This window comes from Leptodactylus fuscus, chromosome 4 (genome assembly GCF_031893055.1).
Source record: "Leptodactylus fuscus isolate aLepFus1 chromosome 4, aLepFus1.hap2, whole genome shotgun sequence".
Taxonomy (NCBI): Eukaryota; Metazoa; Chordata; class Amphibia; order Anura; family Leptodactylidae; genus Leptodactylus; species Leptodactylus fuscus.
In genome coordinates this window covers 136,242,566-136,267,601 of record NC_134268.1, presented here as the reverse complement: position 1 = coordinate 136,267,601, position 25,036 = coordinate 136,242,566, and the positions used below count along the sequence as shown (strand labels likewise).

At 41.1% G+C, this 25,036-nt stretch overlaps 1 protein-coding gene across 3 annotated transcripts in view; it reads left to right on the top strand.

The window, feature by feature from the left end:
• VWC2 (von Willebrand factor C domain containing 2) overlaps positions 1-25,036 on the top strand; it is a 414,069-nt gene that overhangs the window by 200,580 nt on the left and 188,453 nt on the right. For all 3 annotated transcript variants that reach the window (XM_075271156.1, XM_075271154.1, XM_075271155.1), the window contains exon 3: positions 2,753-2,882. In XM_075271156.1, coding sequence (XP_075127257.1) covers positions 2,753-2,882 — 130 coding nt within the window. The remainder of the gene's footprint in view (positions 1-2,752; positions 2,883-25,036) is intronic.

The window sequence follows — 25,036 nt, the reverse complement described above, 5'->3', positions numbered from 1 at the left end:
TACCCCTGTGTCCAGTTATAAATATGCAGCCTCTAGAAAGTGTTTTTAGATATATCTGAAGAAGGAGCTCAGAGGAAGTTTAAAACGTCATATTCTGTCATCATTATGAGTTAGCCATTAAAAAAGGTATCACCTACTGAAGACTTAAAAAGTTTTTTTTTTTTTTTTTCATATTTCAGGAGCAGGATTGTGATACTCACGAGTGCGTCGTCACAGCTGACCCTCATGGTTGACTCCTCAAAGACACGCTAGATCTCGCATAAGTCTGCCATCCATGGCCACTCATGGTGCATAAAGTACGGGAGCTGACTCTGAGGAACCCTTGGGTTTTGGAGATGGTACTCCATCAAGGGTCTTTGCTGCTCACACACTCTGCTCAACATGTGGTATGTCGAGTTCCAGCATGTGAGGACGCCGCACATCAGCCGGTGTTCTGGCAGATGGTGGCGTTGCTGGAGGCTTCGGAGGCTAGCAGCGGTTACTGTAGACTTGCGAAAGTGGGCGCACAAGCGCCACACTTTCACCAGTAGCTTGGGTACATTTGGGTATGTTTTAAAAAAATGTTGCACAACTAAATTGAACACGTGGGCCAGGCATGGAACGTGTTGGAGGTTGGCAAGCTCCAGAGCCACTACCAGGTTGCGGCCATTATCACACACGACCATGCCTGGGCCCAGGTGCAGCAGTAAAAACCATGTTGCCGTCTCATCGAGGAGGGCATCACTCACCTCGGAGGCAGTGTGCTGTCTTGCCCCCAATTTTATGAGCTTCAGCATGACCTACTAACGTCTCCTCATGCTAGTGCAGCAGCGTTTACAGCAGGTAACTGGGGTCGATGTGATGGCGGAGGAGGAGGGGGAGGAGGGTGGTGATTAAGAGCCCCTGCCAGGAATGTTGGGCAGGAAAATGAGGTACACCGCCCCAGATTGTGACCGGGTCCCAGCCTCAACTAAATTCACCCAGTGTGCCGTCAGTGAAATGTAGCGTCCCTGTCCGCAAGCACTTGTCCACGCGTCGGTAGTCAAATGGACCTTTGTGCAAATCACGGAACTTAGGGCCTGCCTGATATTGCGTGACACATGCTGGTGCAAGGCGGGGATGGCACACTTGCCACACACATGGCCGCACTTGCCATCAGGTCACAGAAGGCCTGAATTTCCACAAGCTGGAACCGAAACATCTCCTGGGCCAGAAGTTTGGAGATGTGCGCGTTTAAGGCTTGTGAATGGGGGTGAGCAGCGCTGTATTTTTGCCTGCGCTCAAAAGTCTGGGAGATGGTGGGTTGCTGTGAAGAGGCGCATGATGGTACAGGAGAAGAAGCTAAGGCAGGAGAAAGAGCTGAGGCAGGAAAAGCGGAGGATGAGGGAGAAGTCTCCAAAGTGGTGGAGGCACATGTGGAGGTTTCCTGGCTGCTGGTCTGGACTGCAGCGCCAGCACTGGCAACAGTGGGAGAGGCAGTGGCGGCAACGCCGGACGACGATTGTCCTGCGTTTTCTCTCTGCCACTGAGCCCAGTGCTTGCCTTTCCAAATGACAACGCATGCCAGTTGTTGTAAGGTTGCTCTTTTCAGAGCCCCTACTCAGTTTTGAGTTGCAGAGTGTGCAAACCACAGTATATTTGTCCGCCGCACATATATTAAAAAAAGTTCAACACCACTGAAGACTGTGGCCTCGATGTTGGAGTTTTTCTAGGCTGGCTACAAGAGGGAACATTTTAGGCCCTGCTGGCTGTGGCCTGGCTTCGGTGAAACAGCTGTCCTCTGCCTCTGGACATGCCACTACCTCTAGCCACCCTCTTAGGTGCAGCACTTCCCTCCACATCTACAATGCTCTCCCCGCTTGACATCCGCCCTGTCCAGGTCGGGTCAGTGTCCTCGTCGTCCACCACCTCCTCTTCCAATTCCTCTGATGGCTCCTCCTCCTCTTGCACACCGCACATGGCAACAGGCTGCCCTGATAGCAACTGTGTCTCGTCATCGTCGTCACCGAGGGCCTACTGCTGGTCAACAATAACAACAGGAGATAACGGATGCTCCAGGATGCATCAGGAGGACACAGCAACTCATCTGTTACCTCTGGTGATTCAGGACGTGGTGGGACAGAGAGAGGGACAGTGAATGGACCCGAAAACAGCTCCTGGGAGGTGGGAAAGGTGGGATTAAGTTGCTGGGAAGATTGGGCATGTTGTGAGGAGGGAGGACCATACTATTGGGTAGGAGGAGAAGTTGAGGTAGAGGCTGACTGGTAGGGTTTCCCAAAATTGTATAATTAAAAAGTACATCTGGCCCAACAAAAAACACTCTATGCATCCCCGTACAGCTGCAGGGTCACCTGTCAATGTGGCCTTGCAGCTGTTGCAAAACTACAACTCCCATATATTAAATATTTTATCATTTTTTGCTTGAAATTTTTTTTCACAATTTTCCTCTTCTAAAACTTAGGTGCATCTTATAGTCCAGTGCGTTTTATAGTCTGAAAAAAATGGTAATCTGAAATTGGTCAACCCCTTTAAATGATATGTAAAATAACTAAGAGAATAAATTAAAATAAGTTAAAATCATGTTTTGAAAGAAATGTGATGCTATTAGTTACTTAAAATCCTGAGCGGGACAGTATCTCTCCTATACAAGCAGTTTTACTCCCATAATACTGGTAAAGCACAATTCTTTATAAAATGTACTGTATATATGAAGCACCTGTAAATATTGGATTTGTCACTTAATCACTTAATGATGTCATTATTTCTGTTTTAGGTTTCTCCTTGTGAAAAATGTCGCTGTGACCCTAATGGTGAAGTCATGTGCACTGTGTCAGCATGTCCTCAGACAGAATGCGTGGATCCAGTCTATGAGCCAGATCAGTGTTGTCCCATCTGCAAAAACGGTAAATTATGTATTTCATTTATGGTAATGACAGATGACGGAAGTGCGTACAATAATTTCATATATTAGAAAACTTTCAGGGGATTTGTTATGAAATGAATGTTATTGCATATTACTGAGATTCATGAACATATATTTCTTATATTAGGTAAAATACAATTTAATTATACTCATGGGAATACTAAGATTAACTAATTGGCATATTAACATCATATCTATCACATATCGCTTATAAGCCAATACACAACACTTTAAAGGCTTGAATCTTTATACATGTCCAAATATGTCAAAGATGGATCTAGTGATGAATTTATACCAAGGAGCATAGGCAGATTTCTTTACTGTAGTGCAGTGATACTATGAAATTCTCAGCCAGAAGGATTTTTCTTGGATACTTTAATAAAAGTGTTGGCTATTCTGGAAAATAATAATGAGCCGGAGATTTATTGTGATGGCTATATTTGGAGTCTGGAAAGTTGGTTTTTTTTTTGTTTTCTTTGTTGTTTTACTATATTACTGGTGATTTATTCTTCTGGAGTGAATTGTCAGGGGAGTTATTCTTACAACTGTGTTCCATTCATGAAACATAACACATGTACAGACTGGATTTCCCACAATGTTTATGGGCTTATAGATGGAAATCACTGCATCTTACTGAGTTATGTTGCATTACTACTCTACTGAACCCCCTAACTTTTGCCAGTTCTATAGAAGGTAACAATCCAGCCGTCAAGCGCACAACATCATTACTCACTATGATGTCCTGGATTATGGCCCACACATGGACAATGTTTCATGGACAGAATATGGCCAGAAACAAATGCAAATATGGGTCTGTAAAGCGATGGCAAAAGACTCCTTTTTTATGTTGTTTCATCTAGTATTCTGTACTCAAATTACTGTTTAAGGTTATTGTGAAATAACAGAACCATTCTAGAAAAATGTGACTATGACATTAGACAGAGATTCCCTTAGTTCTTTCTCATAAGATATTAATAATAATAAATCATATCATAAACTAATCACATCTTTGACATAATGTTTATACATTTGTCTTCATCAGAAATATGACATACTTATTTAATTTACATATTCTTAAAGAACCGACTAAATGAACAGTTCCATAAATCTTGGCTGTCTCTGACCGCACTTAACAGCACCTCACATTATGAGTGGAAGTGGAGAATCTCTTGAAATGGAGTCATCACGAAAAATCTATTCCTTCCAGAATTTACAATGAATCTTCATTAGCGGTATAGGAGACAGATGGAGGAAGTCTGGGATTTATATATAGAGCTATACAAATAGGTGATGGAAATGATTTCTCTCTCATGATTGTATGAATGGATTTATTTTATTACTAATTACCCTCATGAGTATTGTATAGTGTATGAGTATTGTAGGATGGAAACTAAAAAGAAAACAACCATAGATTGTATGCTTTAAGAAGTATGAAAAATGATATATATGATATGATTTTGAGACTTTGTGCATTTGTTTATGGCAGTATTTCATAAACTGTCCAATAACAGTATATTTTCAGTAGGACAGCTTACCATTCCAGCAGAAGACAGAAGACATTCTTCTGTACAGATACAACAATCAACCATCTGGGTGCGGAGCCCACGCAAAGAGGAAGGATATGGGATGATGCAAGCACAAAATGTCAGGATCTGTATCTCGTGGTATAATTAGAACTTTATTAACCAAGGTACACTACGCGTTTCGGGTATGAGCCGTTTTTCAAGTGTAAAAAAAAACTGGCAAGTAGCGCATACAAATGAGTTACGTGGATCCGCACATGGATGGTTGATTATCATATTGGTATACGCAGCTTAGTGTTGACGTATGAGCGAAGTCGCTGCCACCGCAGCATCGGATTTAAATGAATGCAGATTGGGTGATGTGACCGCTCACAACACCACAAGGTAAGGGGCCGATCAGGCATTCATACCTTACTTTATCCATTTTGGTTTAACTTACTACATCATATACAGCTCAGTATATTTATATTCTTCTGTACAGGAACAAGATAATTAATTTTCTGCAAAAAAAAGTGTATTACAAGTAAATACGCATGCCAGGAGCACAGTGGATGCTAATGAGACCATTATGACTTGTATTGGTGGATGGTGACATGTACTGGGGTCCTTAAGGAAGACTATGACCACCATGAGAGCTAGACCTATGACCACCATGAGGGCTGTCAGACCTAAAGAATTTATTGCAGTATACACCAAATGTAAATGTCCCTCATACCTGTCCCTGGATAAATAGAGAAAACACTTAATGTCTAAAATCTCTGATACACAAGTTGTTCAAACATTTCATCTGCATTATGTTATGTCAGTGGGGACCTACCAACATTGAGATCATTGAGTACAGTATGTTGAATCTCAGAGGGGATAAGTCACTACCAGAGTTGTGTGTCAGCGGCTCACTCACTCTCCGCATTCAGAAAATACGCACACACGCTCATGTATATGGTGGGGAAGGGTGATGATAAATAGCTTTTGGCCAACACCTATTAAAGGCTTAAATGCACCTCAAAGTTTATTAATGCTTGTACTATACAGTAGTTTGAGGAAGGCCAACAGAATGCTTTCTTATTACTTTATTGCTATACCACATTTTCTTATTAACAATGTTCCCATATTGAATTTACACTGTTTTGTTCAACCACTCTTCATAGCGTATTGGATCTTAGAATAACCTTGCAAAAGTAGAGGTCAGACTTTCAGTATATTTCAAATATTCATTTAAATTTATTTAATTTTTAACATAGCGACATCTTCCATGAATAAATGTTTGAAATGTTACTGTCAGTAAAATAAGTGACTGTTGTTATTGGTAACTATAAAAAAGTTTTTTTTATTTAAAGTAAAATCAAACCTGAAATAAGTTTATTTTCTAATATTTTTACTAGATGCTTAAAAATAAAGACTATTCTACCCATTTGGGAAATAAATTACATATTCAGATTTTTTGTTTCAAAGCCACTGCATGTCCTTTGAAGAAGTTCATAACTACTTCTTTCATTGTTTGACTTTGCAAAGACAAAAATTTTTTAAATATCATTATTTTATAAAAGTATTTGCTTTCTTGTTATTTGCCCTTCAGCAACATATATTAACTTGTTAGTTGTCTTGCCGTAGTACACTGTAGGCTATAGTGTACCTAATGGATTAATCACATAAAAGTAATATTTCACTAAAGCTGCATAAAGCTACTAGATCTGATCTGATTTTCATCCAGCAAACTAATTTGTACCTAGAGATGAACAATCCAGTTTGGATCTATCTGGATTCGACTCAAATTTTCCACAAGTTTCGGGTAATCAAAAATGCAATTAAAAAAATAATCACTTAAAACACTGCCCCCCCCCCAAAAAAAAAAAAAAAAAAAAAAATAAATAAATAAATAAATAAATGCTTGAACTTTGGCCTGATAATAATGATTGTCATGTTAATAGTAGGGCAGGAAAAGCACCATTCCAGTTCTTTGCTGTCACTCAGACTCTCTGAGCCTTGTGGGTTCTTATGTTTAGATAAGAAGACAGTTTCTCTATGTATTCCTGTGTATTGAGCATTACATAATGTGCTTCTATGAATTCACATTTAGCTTCATAAACTTACTTTCAGTATACATTTAGGAGCATGTTTTATTCAGAGTCTAAGTAATGGTCTCTTGGTACTGCATAGGACCAGAACAGAATTTATAACTTAAATAACTGGCTCTATATACTAGTGCATCTCAATAAATGAGAATATTATCATCAAAATGTTATGGACTGTTGCTCAGTGGTCAAAGGTGTTTCCAGATGAAAGTAAATTTTACATTTCATTTGGAAGGTCCCACAGTCTGGAGGAAGAGTGGAGAGGCTGCTGCACATAATCCAAGCTGCTTGGGGTCTAGTGTGAAGGTTCCACAATCACTGATGGTTTGAGGAGTGATGTCATCTGCTGGTGTAGGTCCACTGTGTTTTATCAAGACCAAAGTCAGCCCAGCCATCTACCATGAAATTCTAGAGCACTTCATGCTTCCCTCTGCTGACAAGCTTTTTGGAGATGAAATCTTCATTTTCCAACAGAACTTGGCACCTGTCCACACTGCCAAAAGTACCAAGACCTGGTTTAATAACCACAGTATCACTGAGCTTGATTGGCCAGAAAACTCGCATGACCTTAACCACATAGAGGATCTATGGGGTATTGTCAAGAGGAAGATGAGAGAACCCAGACCCAACAATGCACACAAGCTGAAGGATCCATTCACACAGATTTTTCTGGCGCGGATTCTGATGTGGAATTTGAGTCAGAATCCACGCAGAAAAAAAGCTTCCCCTTGAATTCAATGGGAGGGTTTTTTCATGCAGATTCTGATGCAAATTCTGCGTCAGTATACACACCAGAAAAATCTGTATGAATGGACCTGAAGGCTGCTATCATACAACCTGGACTTCCATAACATGTGCTCTGCAGTGCCACAGGCTGATCTCTCCATGCCACATTGCCGCATTGATGCAGTCATTCATGCAATTGGAACCCCGACCAAGTATTGAGGGCATTTACTGGACAGACTTTTCATTTGGCCAACATTTCTGTGTTAAATATTTTTTTTTTCACAGTTGGTCATATAATATTCTAATTTTCTGAGATAATGACTTTTGGGTTTTCCTTGGCTGTAAGCCATAATCATCAACATTAACAGAAAGAAACACTTGAAAAAGTTCTCTCTGTTTGTAATGACTCAATATAATATATGGGGTTCACTTTTTCAATGGAATTACTAAAAAAAAGATAACTTTTTGATGATATTCTAATTTATTAAGATGCACTAGTAGTACAGTATTACAGAAAAATGGGTTCAGGTAATATCACAGTTTATGAGAATCTAATATTATATTTGGATGCTGGTGTCTGCACAATTGGGGGTGCAATCCACCGTTTCATGGTTCCTTGGGCCTACATGACAGTAGCATTGATACAGTCAATTTTGTGCTCTGTTAAAGAGTAAGATCACAGAGGAAATGAGGGACCGTCTGAGCCTTTCCTTCCTACAGCACATCTGCATTAACCTGTCACTGATAGAGCTCTGTCAAGCAGTAATGACTTTGTGTAGAGGGTGCAGTGGGTTCCAGATGACGGTGCAGAGTTTCTTTGGTGTCCTCTTTTCCCAGTTGGTTATCCAATTGTTGATTGCCAACTGACTACAGAGCAGACTTATATTTATTATATTATAAATCCTACCAGTATCTCTCACCCTGCTGCTTGCCCTCCAAGCCACAGCCTTATAGAATGGGACCCCAGCTATCAACTAGTAGTAGAATATTTTCAACAGCTCCCCATTTACTCCTAAAGATCATAGTTGCCATAAGAAGAAAAGTATGCTTGCTTCTTTCTTGTGTAGTTTGTCAGCATTTGTCTTTCCATCAAGTTTGTTATCCAGGTTAAGACCTAGATATTTCTAGGACATGTTTTTACAGCCAGACCATCAATGGTGACTAGAGTGGTATTGATTCTGTCCCTGCTGAAGTCGATTTTCATTACTTATGGATGAGCCTGTTTCATGCACTCCAGGTAGATAATCTCATAACCCCCAAGTCATCAGAGACGTTTTGGAGGAAACACAGCCCAAAGTCTTATTGGTAGTCTAATTTAAGATGGGTGAAGAGGAAAGGCACCAAGTCTGGTTCTTGTAGTGCCCTGGTACTTCTCGGCATGCAATCTGAGAAGTAATTTCAAAGTCTGAAGAATTAGGGCCTGTCAAGCACCATAGTTTCAGTGCCAGCAGTCCCAGCTGTATGGTATTGAACGTGCATCCCTGTCCTTCCAGGTGTCTGTATGCTCTATGTAGGAGGTAGATGAGGGTATTGTCTACCCCAACCTTGGCGCAGTATGCAAATTGCAGCTGCTAAAGGTGTGGATTGGTGATAACAATAGACCCTCCAACATTTTATTTATTTGTGAAGTCGGCACAATGGGATAGCAGTTGGTTGGGTCATCCTCCCCTTTCGTCTTGGATACTGGGATCAGCAATTATGTCTTCCAGATTAACCCCTTCCCGACATGCGCCGTAATAGTACGGCGCGTGTCGGGTCTGTAACTATGGCGACCGCCCGGGAGCCGGGCGGCCGTCATAGCCGCCGGGTGTCTACTGCTTTAAGCAGTAGACAACCGGCTCTGATGCCTCCGATCGGTCCCCGGACCGATCGGAGGCATTAACCCCTCCGGCGCTGCTGTCAAAGGCGCCGGAGGCGCCATTTTCCCGGCGGCGCATGGGCGCCGCCATTTTGGCCAGGATCGCCGGCTCCTGGAGCATGCTCCAGGGCCGACCCCCCGTTGCCATGACAGCCGGGAGCCTTGTTAAAGGCTCACAGCCGGTCTGCAAATTCTCTCTTTTGCAGGCTGGTGTATACAGCCTGCAAAAGAGATGATGCTTTTTTGCAATGCATTGCAATGCATTAGCATTGTAATGCATTGCATTAGTGATCAGACCCCCTGGGGTTCAACACCCCTAGGGGGTCTAATAAATGCAAAAAAAAAAAAAAAAAAGTAAAAAAAAATATAAAAAAATATAAAAAGTATTAAAAGTTCAAATCACCCCCCTTTCCCTAGAACAAATATAAAAGTAGTTAAAAACTGTGAAACATATACATGTTAGGTATCCCCGCGTCCGAAATCGCCAGCTCTACAAATCTATAAAATTATTTTTCCTGTTCGGTAAACGCCGTAGCGGGAAAAATAGTCAAAAGTGCCAAACCGCCGTTTTTTCACTGTTTTAATTCTGATAAAAATTTGAATAAAAAGTGATCAAAGCAATAACATATCCCAAAAATGGTAGAACTAAAAAGTACACCCGGCCCCGCAAAAAAAGACGCCCTACGCATCCCCGTACACCTATGTATAAAAAAGTTACGGCCGTCGGAATATGGCAACTTTTAGAAAAAAAAATTTTTAACACCGTTTTGGAATTTTTTTTAGGGGTCAAAATGTAAATAAAACCATATAAATTTGGTATCCCTGGAACCGTACCGAAACACAGAATATAGGGGACATGTCATTTTGGCTGCACAGTGAACGCCGTAAAACCAAAGCCCGTAAGAAAGTCGCAGAAATGCATTTTTTCTTCAAATCCACCCCATTCTGAATTTTTTTCCTGCTTCCCAGTACATTATATAGAATAATTAATGGTGGCATCATGAAGAAAAAATTGTCCCGCAAAAATTAAGACCTCATATGACTCTGGTAGCGGAGAAATAAAAAAGTTATGGGGTTTAGAAGGAGGGGAGTCAAAAACGAAAAACGAAAATCAAAAAATGCCATCGGCGGGAAGGGGTTAAAGGAATGTGTTGCACAAATAAGCTCAAGTTAAACAGTTTAGTCAGCACCCCATACAGTATTAGACAACTTGTTTTACAGTTTGAACACCTCATTAGAGAGATTTTTGCAGGCCTTTTCCTGAGCAGCAGATGGTGGTATGTAGACTAGTACTAGTATCACAGCAGAGAATTCCCTTGGCAGGTAGTAAGGACACAGTACTGCTCCCAGGATCTCGATATCCTTGCAGCAGTGCTTGACTCCGATAGTAATATGAGCCTCAGAACACCATCTTTCAATAGGCCTATTCTTTCACATTTATAACAGATCAATATCACTTGACTTCTAATGATGTGGAAGCAAGCGATAGTGCTGATTCAGGGATCATTTAGCCAGGACTCCATGTAATATGCAAATCTATTCTCCAGGATGTAATTAGGAGAACAGTGCACTCTGTATGCCGCCCTCTAGAGGGCAGCATACTTAACATCATGCATGACTCAGTTAAAAAGTCTACTATCATGATGTGGATTTAATTGCCAAATTAGTATTTCTATTCCAAAAGGAACAGATTCCCAGCTATGGACAGTGCTGTTTTGGCCTTTTGGGCCTCCTCAGCATAGTGCAGGGATACTGATTTGGCAGAGTGAGAGACTATAGACCAGGGTCAGGGGATAATCGTTCACATCAGGGAGAGTGTGTGCCTACATAGGCAGTATGGAGTGTACTTGTAAGTCTCCGTACTGCCTATGTAGGCACACACTCTCCCTGATGTGTACGATTATCCCCTGACCCAGGACTCCATGAAATACATTTGACTACACTCCCTGAATTCCTTGCGTAATCGCACGATGGATACACTGTTTTGTACAATAGCGAGCACATTGTCTATACTAATAGAAGGTATATAGGGTTTTGTGCCTCTTTCTCTCAATTTCACTTTGAAACTAGCTTGCATACATATTGAGAACGCTTCTTCAATAACCAGCTAGATAGTTTTCATTTTAGCCTCTCTGCAATTCCACATGACTATATATTATTGTACATTTTATACAATTTGTTTTTGTATTCCAAGCACAATAGCATTATCCTATTCATCAGCTGCATGCTGCTGTTGTGGCAAGCTTATTGAACAGGCAGCCCTATGGACCCCCAGTTTCCGATTGGGTCACTGTGAAACCCACTTGAATTTAGAAATGCTGCTGGTTACAATGTTATCTGATTTCTCCCTGATGAGTCAGTTTAGTTACTAATGAAATGCGTAAAAGAGAGTGTTTAAGTAGCTAGAACTAGAGGAATAATATCAATACTAATAGCTTAGAGTTCAATGCACTGTGAGGTCGCTCTTATGAGAACAGTATTAAGCCTCAGTAGGCACTGGATCCTGTTGAAATTAGAGAATAGGTGAATAAATAGGTGAATGTTAGGCGTTTATTCAGATTAGAGCATGTGTGATCTTTCCTGCTAATTGTTCTTGTTAGAGCATAATAAAGACTGAGCAGATAATGGATCTTTCTGTGTGAAATGCATAATTTCATGGATAGGAGGAAAAGAAACCTTATTAATATCTGCATAATGCTTGCTTGGCATTGAGGCAAATACGGAATAAAGGACATGAAGATCTGGATAAACAGGTGGCAGTTTTAGGTTTGTGTGTTCTGATACTATTGTCTAAAACCCAGAAAATTGTTATATCCCTCTTCACCAGGCGCTTAACTACCACAGTAGTAGCGTTGGTGGCTGACACAGGGCCCGGGACATTAGGGGGCCTGGCGGGCTCCTGATGTTTTTTTTTTTCAATAGGCCATTACCTCCGGAGGGCTAGTAGAGGTGAGGGAACATAAAAAACAATGTTACCTACCGTATATACCGTATATACTCGAGTATAAGCCGACCCGAATATAAGCCGACCCCCCTAATTTTACCACAAAAAACTGGGAAAACTTATTGACTCGAGTATAAGCCTAGGGGGGAAATGCAGCAGCTACTGGAGTTTTTGGGTGCAGTAGGTGCTGGGGAAGGGGAGGGGGTGTTTTGGTTGTCTGTCTGCCCCTTCCCTGAGCTTGAGGACTGAGGGGTTTTTTCCCCCACTTGGAATTCAGCCTGGCTGCATATAGGGGATCTGCAGTGCTCCTATTAACCCCTTCCCGACGGAACAGGAGCACTGCAGATCCCCCTATATTCAGTAGACACTTTCAGACACAGGGATACCTAATGTGTTTGTGTTTTACAGTCATTTTCTACTTTTGTATGTACTCTAGGGAAAGGAATGATTTAGAACTTTTTTTTTTTTTTAAATCTTCTTTTTTTTTTTTTTTCTTTTGCACTATTTTATGGGAGATTCTATACATTAATATTGTGGCTGGTCATAGACCCCCCCCCTCCTAAAAAAAAAAAAAAATAAATAAATTTATTTTTTTTTTTTTTTTTTTGCTGACTCGAGTATAAGCCGAGGGAGGCTTTTTCAGCACAAAAACTGGGCTGAAAAATTCGGCTTATACTCAAGTATATACGGTACTCGAGTATAAGCCGACCCGAATAAAAGCCGAGACCCCTAATTTTACCACAAAAAACTGGGAAAACTTATTGACTCGAGTATAAGCCTAGGGGGGAAATGCAGCAGCTAGTGGAAAATTAAAAAAATTAAAATGGTCGGAATTTTTGGGTGCAGTAGGTGCTAGGTGCTGGGAAAAGGAAGGGGGTGTTTTGGTTGTCTGTCTGCCCCTTCCCTGAGCTTGAGAACTCTTTTCTTCCCCCACTTGGAATTCAGTCTGGCTGAATATAGGGTATCTGCAGTGCTCCTATTAACCCCTTCCCGACGGAACAGGAGCACTGCAGATACCCTATATTCAGTAGACCGGGCACTTTCAGACACAGGGATACCTAATGTGTATGTGTTTCACAGTCATTTTCTACTTTTGTATGTATTCTAGGGAAAGTGAGAGTGATTTAGAACTTTTATTTTTTTAAAAAAATATATATATTTTTTTTCTTGCACTGTTTTATGGGAGATTCTATACATTGATATTGTAGCTGGTCATAGACCCCCTCCCCCCCTCCTAAAAAAATAATAATAATTTTTTTTTTTTTTTTTTTTTGCTGACTCGAGTATAAGCCGAGGGGGGCTTTTTCAGCACAAAACCTGGGCTGAAAAATTCGGCTTATACTCGAGTATATACGGTACCTCTTCTGGGGTCCAGAAGGCTTCAGGCTTGCTTGGTGAGGTCGGGCTTGTGCCTTTATGTGTTGTGACAGGCCAGCTAACGTGACATCTGGTCCATCATTGAAGATGGACAACATCAGCGGGGAGTGCACCGGAGGCCAGGAGAGGTAATTAACATTGTTTTTTATGTTTTTAGCCTCCCCTGGGTCTCCGATTATTATACTCTGGGGTCTGAAAAGACTCCAGAGTATAATATTTGTTCATGGGTGTCCACAGTGGGGCATAATATTGCGTATAGGGGCTACTATGGGGCATAATACTGTGTGCATGGGCCACTATGGGGCATAATAGTGTGTGCGAATGCAGATTGTGTGTGCAGGGGGAAGGGGTTGGGTCAGTCGGGGCAATTGGCATAATCTTCATGGTTTTTTTTGCCTTCCTCTGTATCAACACTGTAGGGTACTGTAGTGTTATAGTTTAGACTTGATATACTGATGTCTTCATCCAACCTCATCTACTATGTAACTATATAACTGATCCCAGTCATAGAATATAAGGCTACCCTAAGAACAGGAGAGGATAATAATACATTGAAGCATTAACCCCATCTGTAGTAGCAACATCAGAAGACATTGCTGTAGACTGAGGATTTCACTGCAATTATAGGACAGTGGGTGGTAATTAAAGACATAAAAATTTTTCCTTAATAGCTAAATTCTTCCTCCTAAGTTAGCTAAAATATTTTTCAATGTATTTGTTGAGTTTCTGGCTAAATGTTGTTATCTCCTTGGATACACAACCTAAAAACATGTTAAGTTTAAGGCCCCTTTGTGATAGTGAATTTTTGAAGATATGTTTTGTGTTTATTAATGGAATAAATAGGAATTAAAAAAAAAATTGCTATTTTCAAAGTGTGAAATTATCTGATTTTCAGACGGATAGCCATACCACCCAAAAAAATTCATCAATATTATGTACAATAACTCCACTCTATGCTGATATCAAACTTGAAACATCCTTTCATGTTTTTAAGATGTTTAAGGCTTTCAAGTTAAGCAGAATTTTTTCTAATTTTCAAGGGACCAATTTTGTTTTTAAGGGACTTTGAAAGGTCACTCTAATAGAAACCTCCACAAATAACCCCATTTTAAAAACTGAACCTCTAAATTTGGGAAGAGTATAGAAAGTTTGTTATCTCTTTAATCATTTGACAGGAAATTAAAATTTATACATTTCAATTTTTTTTCAATAATATGTACATTTGGCACTAAAATTTACACATTCAGAAGAAGTTAAAGGAGAAACTTGCATCCCACAATGTGCTATACAATTTCTTCCAAGAATAGAAATACCTGACAAGTCGATGTAAGAGGTGTAGCTAGCAGGTGATCCACCTAGGTGGCTATTTCAATTTAATTGGCATCTGCAAGATGCCTATAGAGCTGAAATACACAATAGAGGAATAAACTGCTGGCTGCCTCCTCTACCATTTTTAACTTGCAGACCACAGGCCACTTCAGGTGGTAACTGTAGCTCCAGCTCCATGCTCCAGTGGATCAGACATAGGTGAGTATAATCTTTTTCCCCCACGCTTTGTAGGATATTATTACTATGTTATGGGGCCTACTCAATACAAGGGAGAATATTGTCTTAAGAAGGTTTTCTTAAAATAATGACATCAGGAGGCAGTAATAACATATATGGGCATCTTTTATATAAGGGGGCATTAGGAAGCATTAGTAATGAGGAGACTTTCATGTCCTCTAACATTGGCCGTGTTATATACTGCTGCAAAAGTGAGTTCAGCACATTGTCAGTCTTGCAGGTATGTGCCCTGGTTGCAGAGATATTTGTGCTGTGAATTTTGATACTGATATCACTGCAGTAAGGTAACCACCAGTGTCCGTATGCAGCCTCTCCACCTGGAAACCAGTTTTTTTGCAAACACAAATTCGTATATGCAGTACTTTGTGTCCTTGCAAAAAAAAAAAACTGTTTCCAGGAGGAGAGGCTGTATATGGACACCAGAGGTCACCTTTAAATACCCATTCTAACGAATGGGTTTTAAAGCTGACCGCAAGCAAGCCATCCCATGTCCATTTTCCCCAGGGTTTAGGATGGTAACCCAGGAGTGAACAATGGCAGTAATGTCCAAAGTTTTGGATTCTTTTTAAGGTTTTAAAACATAATAAAAACTATATAAATTTGGTATCTCTGTATTCGTGCTGACCTGCAGGATGCACATAACATGTAATTTTGGCTACACAATGAGCGCCATAAAGGCGAAGCTTGTAAACAAGTATGCAAACACAGTTTTTCTCTAACTCCACCTCATTCTTAATTGTTTTCCAGCTTGCCAGTATATTGTACAGAATATTGAATGTTACCATTACAAAGTACAATTTGTCATGTAAAAATTAAGCCCTGAAATGCCTCTCTGAATCAAAAACGAAAAAGTTAGCGGGGAGTACAAAACAAAACAAAAAAATAGCTGCTGTGAGAAAGGGTTAATACTGGGTAGTTTGGAGGATTAGCTCTATAACAGTAGGCAAAATGGGTCCAAATGTAGTGAGAGACGGCAACACAAAAGTTTATGTTTTTGTCTGCTTTGTAGAATAAAAAATACAGTCTTTACATTAAGGCATAAAACCATCACAAATGATCTCCTGCTTGGCTGAACGTTAGTTAACACACAATTTCCCTGACTATACAAATGATATACTACAAAGCACAAATTCCAAGTGCAGCTAGCAGGCCTCAGTAACATGGGGGCATTTTTAAACCACTTGTGCCTATTTCCTTTTAATTCTGCCCCTTTTTTCAAGTTTTATGTTCTGTGCACAATTTTTACCATGTGTTTACAACTATTTTGAAGGCTTTTACATCAGACTCGTCACTTTTTGTTGGGTAAAGTGGGCCTGGTTTGTCTGCAGTAACATTTTAAGCTGTATTTATGAAATGCCCCTGGGCGTACATGGGTAACGTAAAAACTGACAAATCTAACATTGGAGTCATAAGTTCCATTAGGTGAATTGCAAATGCCAAAAAGGCTGGGTTTACATAGCACTTTCTTCCTGAAGAACTATGTGGCTATTAATTGCAGTAATGAGTGGCATTAGCATATTAATATACAGTGGGGCAAAAAAGTATTTAGTCAGTCACCAATAGTGCAAGTTCCACCACTTAAAAAGATGAGAGGCATCTGTAATTTACATCATAGGTAGACCTCAACTATGAGAGACAAAATGAGAAAACAAATCCAGAAAATCACATTGTCTGATTTTGTAAGAATTTATTTGCTGATTATGGTGGAAAATAAGTATTTGGTCACCTACAAACAATCAAGATTTCTGACTCTCACAGACCTGTAACTTCTTCTTTAAGAGTCTCCTCTTTCCTCCACTCATTACCTGTAGTAATGGCACCTGTTTAAACTTGTTATCAGTATAAAAAGACACCTGTGCACACCCTCAAACAGTCAGACTCCAAACTCCACTATGGTGAAGACCAAAGAGCTGTCAAAGGACACCAGAAACAAAATTGTAGCCCTGCACCAGGCTGGGAAGACTGAATCTGCAATAGGCAACCAGCTTGAATTGAAGAAATCAACTGTGGGAGCAATAATTAGAAAATGGAAGACATACAAGACCACTGATAATATCCCTCGATCTGGGGCTCCATGCAAAATCTCACCCTGTGGGGTCAAAATGATCACAAGAACGGATAGCAAAAATCCCAGAACCACGCGGGGGGACCTAGTGAATGAACTGCAGAGAGCTGGGACCATTGTAACAAAGCCTACCATCAGTAACACACTACGCTGCCAGGGACTCAGATCCTGCAGTGCCAGACGTGTCTCACTGCTTAAGCCAGTACATGTCCGGGCCCGTCTGAAGTTTGCTAGAGAGCATTTGGATGATCCAGAAGAGTATTGGGAGAATGTCCTATGGTCTGATGAAACCAAACTGGAACTGTTTGGTAGAAACACAACTTTTCATGTTTGGAGGAAAAAGAATACTGAGTTGCATCCATCAAACACCATACCTACTGTAAAGCATGGGGGTGGAAACCTCATGCTTTGGGGCTGTTTCTCTGCAAAGGGGCCAGGACGACTGATCCGGGTACATGAAAGAATGAATGGGGCCATGTATCGTGAGATTTTGAGTGTAAACCTCCTTCCATCAGCAAGGGCATTGAAGATGAAACGTGGCTAGGTCTTTCAACATGACAATGATCCAAAGCACACCGCCAGAGCAACGAAGGAATGGCTTTGTAAGAAGCATTTCAAGGTCCTGGAGTGGCCTAGCCAGTCTCCAGATCTCAAACCTATAGAAAACCTTTGGAGGGAGTTGAAAGTCCGTGTTGCCAAGCATTGTTGAGGGAGAACCCCCGCCAGAATACGGGTCACTTACAGTGGTCAGTCACCTGCTCCAAATCAATCATGCATGTGCGCGCTGACAAAGATAAACACTGACATTGATGCAGTTTCAATCTCAGTCCATGAGCGTGATGCCTATTCACACAGAACTGAGGTTTATTGAGGAAGTTACAGTTTTTATACAGGAATGCAAGAAAGATAAGAAAAAGGCAGGCTGTAAGCATATACGTCTTGTATCCGAATACACTGGCGATCAGTCATTGGCTGTTAAATTTCAACATCTCTTAGCTTTCGAGTTCCCAGGAAATGATACTGTCTTTCTTGTAAACCACATGACGATCATGTGCGTCAGCATCTGGGTGCGGTACTGGATACAGGCGCCATCTTAATGTATAAACGTTGCACAAAGAAAAATATAATTTCTTAAGCAGTATAACGCATGTATAAAAATAAGAATAGACATGGTCTACCTTCACATTCCCCCCTAAATTATATTTTTCTTTCCCTGAAATTCCTACACAGTGTTATCTGGAATGTGAGTACAACATTCTTCACCAATCATGGAGCAGACTCCACCTCTTTCTGCTGTGATCATATCTATAGCTAGTCGGTTTTGGAGAGAGGAGGAGGGTGTGGAAGAGTTTTTCATGCAGAAGTCAGAGCCAAATATGCCTAGTTTGACTCCAGATGTTTCATTGGCAGTAAAACAGGTATAGTTACCAGCATGTATATACACATGACCTTAATAGTCCCCCCTTGAAACAGCTCCAGACAAAGGGAATGCAGGGTGGGATGTCTGTCCCTATCTCTCACTACCAGACTGTAAGGAGTACCCTTCAGATCTTATAAAAAGCATATACATTGACTATTGTCAGACCTATAAACAATATGAATATAATAACTATAGAAACATAACAGGAATATAAGTTCAGATGGATCCAACAGTCTTCAAATTTTCTCTTCTCAAGGCCCATATCCTCTAACAGTTTATTGTCCCATTTATTTTTAAGAACATCATCAAGTGGGCAAAGGTTTAAGGTTTTCCTTGTACTCTCACAGCTGTACTGGCGATCAACAGGAACCGGAAGTGACCATCGAATCTCATATATCTCTTTATCAACATCCAATCTTTGGGTTTTAGTTTATAGGTTTCTTCCACTGACTTAGAATCTGGAGGGAAAAGGGGGAAAACTCGAGAATATACATTAATCATATGTCTTTGATGATTCGTCACATAGTCAGTCAGCACACCATATTACATCTGGAACATTTATAAAAGAATACAATCCAAAGACAGGGCTAAATATCAATTTTCCTCTTTTCAACTTAGTGTGCAACACACTGCATACTTATGGACAATAGATTCAGGTAACCAATAATGACACGCGTAGACACGTCTGCCCCAGAACTAGTGGACTTTGTACACGGACTGTTTGTGATGGTTTTTCCTCACCAGATATGCCCCAAGCCATCCTGAAGGGAGACAACTACACACAAGCACGTACTCATACCGTCTCACTGTATATACTCAACCTGCAATCTCTGGAACAGGTACAAGGGCTTCAGGCCTGGCTCACTGGCCTAGCACATGCCATGCGGGCTCACATATATATCTGACTATAGTGATGCTAAATCCTGCAGTTGCCCATCCTCCGCTCACCAGGTCACACATGGCTACTTCTAAACAGTACACTTAGTAAGAAGCTGCTTATGCCATAAGTGGGAACAATGTTCTCAGTACATACTCTCTTACCACCAGACACCAGGACTTGTACATCCTCTTTCCAAGTCTCCTTTCCTCCTGGACCATCTTCGGTGCATCAGTGTCATAAAACCTGAAAAGAGAGCTAAAAGGTTTGGGTCTTATCAGTAAAACATGTCCCCTAGGCCTATGCAGCTGGGCTAGTGGCAGTGTCTGCCCACATGCTACCTCTACTTTCTTTCGTATCAGCCTTGGTGTGTGCCATGACTTCTGACTATACCAACCTATGAGCAGCCGCAGGGTCTCCATCACACAAAAGTTCTTGCCCTCCAGATCGGACCATAATTCTACTATATCAACCACCTACCCTCAGACATTGTACCATGTTCAAGCGATGGCTTCAAGTTCACCTGAGACCCGTGGAGTCCCATAATAGGTCTCCTTACGCTTGGTTTACCTCATATACGGTGACTGTGGCATATCTGATGCAGGATTCACCATCTTTCCCAAATATAAGACCATCTATAATAGAGCTCAATCAAAAAAGTTATCAATAGATTCATATCAGCAAAATTTTCTTAAGTTATCTTAGGCTTCTTCACCCCCGCCCCCCTTTAAGGTATTGATAACATCACGGTTCGGTTGTGTCAATGCCCAAACAACCATATACTGAATGCTGCATGCACCTCTATGGGAATGGGGTAGGAAAACTCTCCCTGGCGCTACTGGCTGACTAGGCCCTGCCTGCGGGTGTTGGTCTGCTGTTCCCAAGCTAAACTTGGCCCCGACAACTTCTGGCTCTCTAAACACGAAGACCTAACAGACAGGTGGGGTGAGAGCTGAAAGAGGCTAGGGACTGGGATACTAAAGATGGTCACCCCTATTGAAAGAGTAGGTGCAGCTGCCAATGGTAACAAATAGGATGGGGCGTGCTGGAAAACAAACAACAATGGCTGTGCTGTCTTTCCCCCCTGGAAAAAAAAACAAAAAAACAAAAAAACAAAACCAAAACAAAAACCTTCTAATGCAGCAAGCAAATGTGACTTGTCAGAGAAATGAACTTTAACACAATCTTAATGTACGTGGACTGGACCTTTTTTTTTTTTTTCCAAAAGTACTTCATGTTCTGTGAGAGAGATACATGTCTGACGGGGCACAGGAGTCTCTGCAAGGTCAAAGCTAGACAATACAAGAAGAGCCAGTATTATCTTATCATGCTGCAGCTCACATAGCTGCTCATCCCACTCATAGCTGCGGCTGGGTATCCCCCCCCTGTATCTCATAGCTGTGTCTTGTGTAGGACTACAGACTTCAGCAATCTCTCTTAAAGAAACAGAAACACATTTGTACAATCTCATAATATCAATACAATAAAGTTAGGTACATATTCAGAACATATATATATCAGCAAAGAAAGCAGAAACATTAACTGAGGGATCAAATCAATCTCCTGTTCACACAACACAATCATACACATAGAACACTACACAACAGGTATGGGAGTGACTTCTAACTCTCTTAGTATAGACACAAAGGAATTTTTCTCTCTCTTTTTCCTTTTTCCTAAAATCAAACATCATGACAAATATAATCTGTGCTACGTCTTTTTATCAATCAACATACACATACACGTTTTCAAATTCGGACACCTTACTGAGTTTCTAAGTTTCAATAACAGTTTTCCTACAACGGGGACAATCCTGGTTTCAATCAGCTTATCTCAACCTATGTTCACTTTCTTGCGCAATCTCTTCACTTGCTGGAGCAATCTTTCCACTTGCTTCACCCTAAAATCCGATACCCATCCTATTATGTGCATATTATCACATCACTTTATGTTTCAACATTCCAAGTTCCATCTCTTTGACATCCTAAACTTAGACAACATACTTAAACCTCCTGTTTCATGCCACTTTCTGGCACCTCTTCATTACATCAACATTTTTCAACCATTCATTTCACGATTCACATAATCTAACACATTGTGACCACTCATTGACTAAGATACATGTTTAACACAATTTCACACTATATTCCGGATTATTGGATGGACGTCTCAAAATTCCAGATTATCAGAATTTTCCTAAAATTTTACTTTTAAGATCAAAATGTTGCTAACAACACAGTCCTAACAAGAAAAACCTTCTACCGTACCCCTTATAGCACTATATGTTTTTCCAACTATCTTAAGGGGTCGGGTACGGCTTTAAAGAAGGCAACACCAAATGCTTTACTAAGACAATTCTATGTGAGATCAGTGACTACATAAGAAGAGAACGGAAGCTAGTGTGATATTGTGCACACTTCTGTATGATACAAATTATAAAGAATAATATACAAAGATGAAAATACGGCACAGATCAGATGAGTTACCTTCCCTCATAACCGTGATCTGAGTCAGCTCAGGAAAAGGATTCTGGTCTCTTATGGTAAATTTTTAGACAAGAAGAAGACACGTTAGAATAATTAGCAGAACACAACGGGATATAAAATTCCAACATAGGTTTCAACACATAACTATGGGATAAGACACAAAGAAGAAGTTTCATCTCATTATTTCCCATTCCCATAAATAAAACATAAACACATAGATATATAAACAAACAAGTAAAAATCAGAATATTCTCTGTAATACATAGATGATACCAGTAATCCAATCTCTGTGTGCCTTGAACTATTGCACAAAGATTTTAACTTGAGGTAAAACCCCAACTTGTAGGTTGGCGAGGCGACAGAGGGTGAGTGGCCGTCTCCCCCTCCGTGACCTCCCATACCTACACTGTGAAGATTCAAAACTTCTCACTATCACCTTTTTGCTCTTTTGTGGATACAACAGTTTAAAAGACAATAACAGACAAACAATAATTCAAAACATAACCCTTACATCATATGCTTGAATATCCCTGTATACCCATTGTCATTATACGTTACTCAGGTTAACCCTTTTTTTTTTTTTTTTCCCTTTTTTTTTTGTACTAAATCACTTCTTTGGATATAATACATAGACTGTGGACTGTGGTGCTGGCACAAAGCCAAGTTTCGTCTTCTCTGCGCGTCCTCCAGCATCTGGCAGTCTATGAGATAAAACGACCTTGAAGCTCTTGGCAGTCAATTGAAATGCTTTGATTGCCCTCTACAGAAATAAAATAGGAATAAAACTCAAACAGCAGTTAGTATACTGACACCAAAGTTACACATTAATATTTTTGCGCAATTTTTTATTTTCATAGCAAACCTCACTCTAGTAATTACCACAAGTGTTCAGAATCTCTTAAACTATACTTGAAGTTAAGAGAAATTTACCAGACCTTCCCAATTTTCCTTTTCTTTACTAGATCCCAACCAAAGTTTTGAACGTATAATCCTCTAAACATCATAATAGTGGTATACAGTGAGGTCTTTTATAGCTGAACTGGGCATAGACACTCGGAAAGGGGGCTACCGGGGGTTTGACCTCTTCCGGGCTTGAGGGTTTGTGATAGGAACTGGATGTGGCTATCACTGGAATCACCGGATAAAGGGGGCGTGATCTGAGGGACGGTGGGGGCCGGAGATGTTGGTCTGGGTGTACTAACATGGCTGCCAGTGGAAACAGCCATAACCTCACTTCCGCCATCCCTGGGCGTTGGTCCGGAAGAAGAGACAACAGGGGATGGGCGGGGAGCTCCACAGGCTACACAGACATCTTGCAAATCAGGATTCAGCTGCCTACGGACGTCACAGATCCACCCATCTCCACTACTCTCGGCGCCATTTTAGGGCAGTGGCGCACAAGCAATTATACTCGGCATATTCTTTTTATCATCAAGTTTCAGATAACCAAATGAAGAAACAAAGGTTCAGCATTTTCATATCCCTCACGTTCTAGAGTCCTTGCGACCCTGTAATGAGCTTGGGCGGCTTCCAGCAAACATTTATCTTCTAACACTCCCCATGACTCTTCTAACATTTTTCTCCACATACTAGGTTGCAATCGGCCCGTAGGAGGCACCTCAGCCAGTTTATACATTCTCAAAGCTTCTTTCACGTATTTCTTGCCTTCCCTGATTCGAACTAAATCAACGGCAGTCTGTGCCCCATCAGGCAAGACATGTTTCTTCTTGAACAGCCGCAACATTGTCAAAGTCCCGATATTGCTTATCCGCCTGTGCACTGACGGATATGTGACCCCACAACCTCACCACCAACAAAGTCACCTTTACCGGTTTCTGACTCTTGTTGTCAGGTCCCTGACCACAGGTTGCAGTCACTGGGCAATATCAAAAGCCTAAAACAATCCAACAGCACCCGTCCTCCTCCCTGACGGCCTCATGCAGTGGATCAACAGTCAAATCACACCCACCACCGCACCCGTCCTCCTCCCTGACGGCCTCATGCAGTGGATCACCAGTCAAATCACACCACTGCACCCGTCCTCCTCCCTGACGGCCTCATGCAGTGGATCAACAGTCAAATCACACAACAGCAAGGCTTAGTGCCAGGGACCACTAGTTGCGACCGTCCAAAAAGATCACATATACTACTCTATATCAAGGAGGGCAAGAAATTCACTTCCTGGAATCTGCAGCACCACAGGTGACTGAACACTCGGTGATATATATATACCGTGAAGAAAAACAAGTTCAGACTACGGCTCTAGGACCCACCCATCCGTATCACTCGGACTGGACAATCGATCCAACTGGATCACCTGTCAGCCAGACAACGACACACCGACAGTCACAAGCAAATGACACATATTCATATGAATATGCATACACTTACCGTGACTCTAATGAGGGTGATCAGGCCTCGGGTCGGTGAGACGCCGTCCGACGTCCAGGGTCCGGCGCGGGTCGGTCATCCGCGGTGGTCCTATGGCCGTGCTCCCGGGTTTCGGCACCACTTGTTGAGGGAGGACCCCCGCCAGAATACGGGTCACTTACAGTGGTCAGTCACCTGCTCCAAATCAATCATGCATGTGCGCGCTGACAAAGATAAACACTGACATTGATGCAGTTTCAATCTCAGTCCATGCAATGAGCGTGATGCCTATTCACACAGAACTGAGGTTTATTGAGGAAGTTACAGTTTTTATACAGGAATGCAAGAAAGATAAGAAAAAGGCAGGCTGTAAGCATATACGTCTTGTATCCGAATACACTGGCGATCAGTCATTGGCTGTTAAATTTCAACATCTCTTAGCTTTCGAGTTCCCAGGAAATGATACTGTCTTTCTTGTAAACCACATGACGATCATGTGCGTCAGCATCTGGGTGCGGTACTGGATACAGGTGCCATCTTAATGTATAAACGTTGCACAAAGAAAAATATAATTTCTTAAGCAGTATAACGCATGTATAAAAATAAGAATAGACATGGTCTATCTTCACAGCAACACCCCCAAAACATCACTGCTCTAGGGAGATCTGCATGGAGGAATGGGCCAACATACCAACAACAGTGTGTGCCAACCTTGTGAAGACTTACAGAAAACGTTTGACCTCTGTCATTGCCAACAAAGGATATATAACAAAGTATTGAGATGAAATTTTGTTACTGACCAAATACTTATTTTCCACCATAATTTGCAAATAAATTCTTACAAAATCAG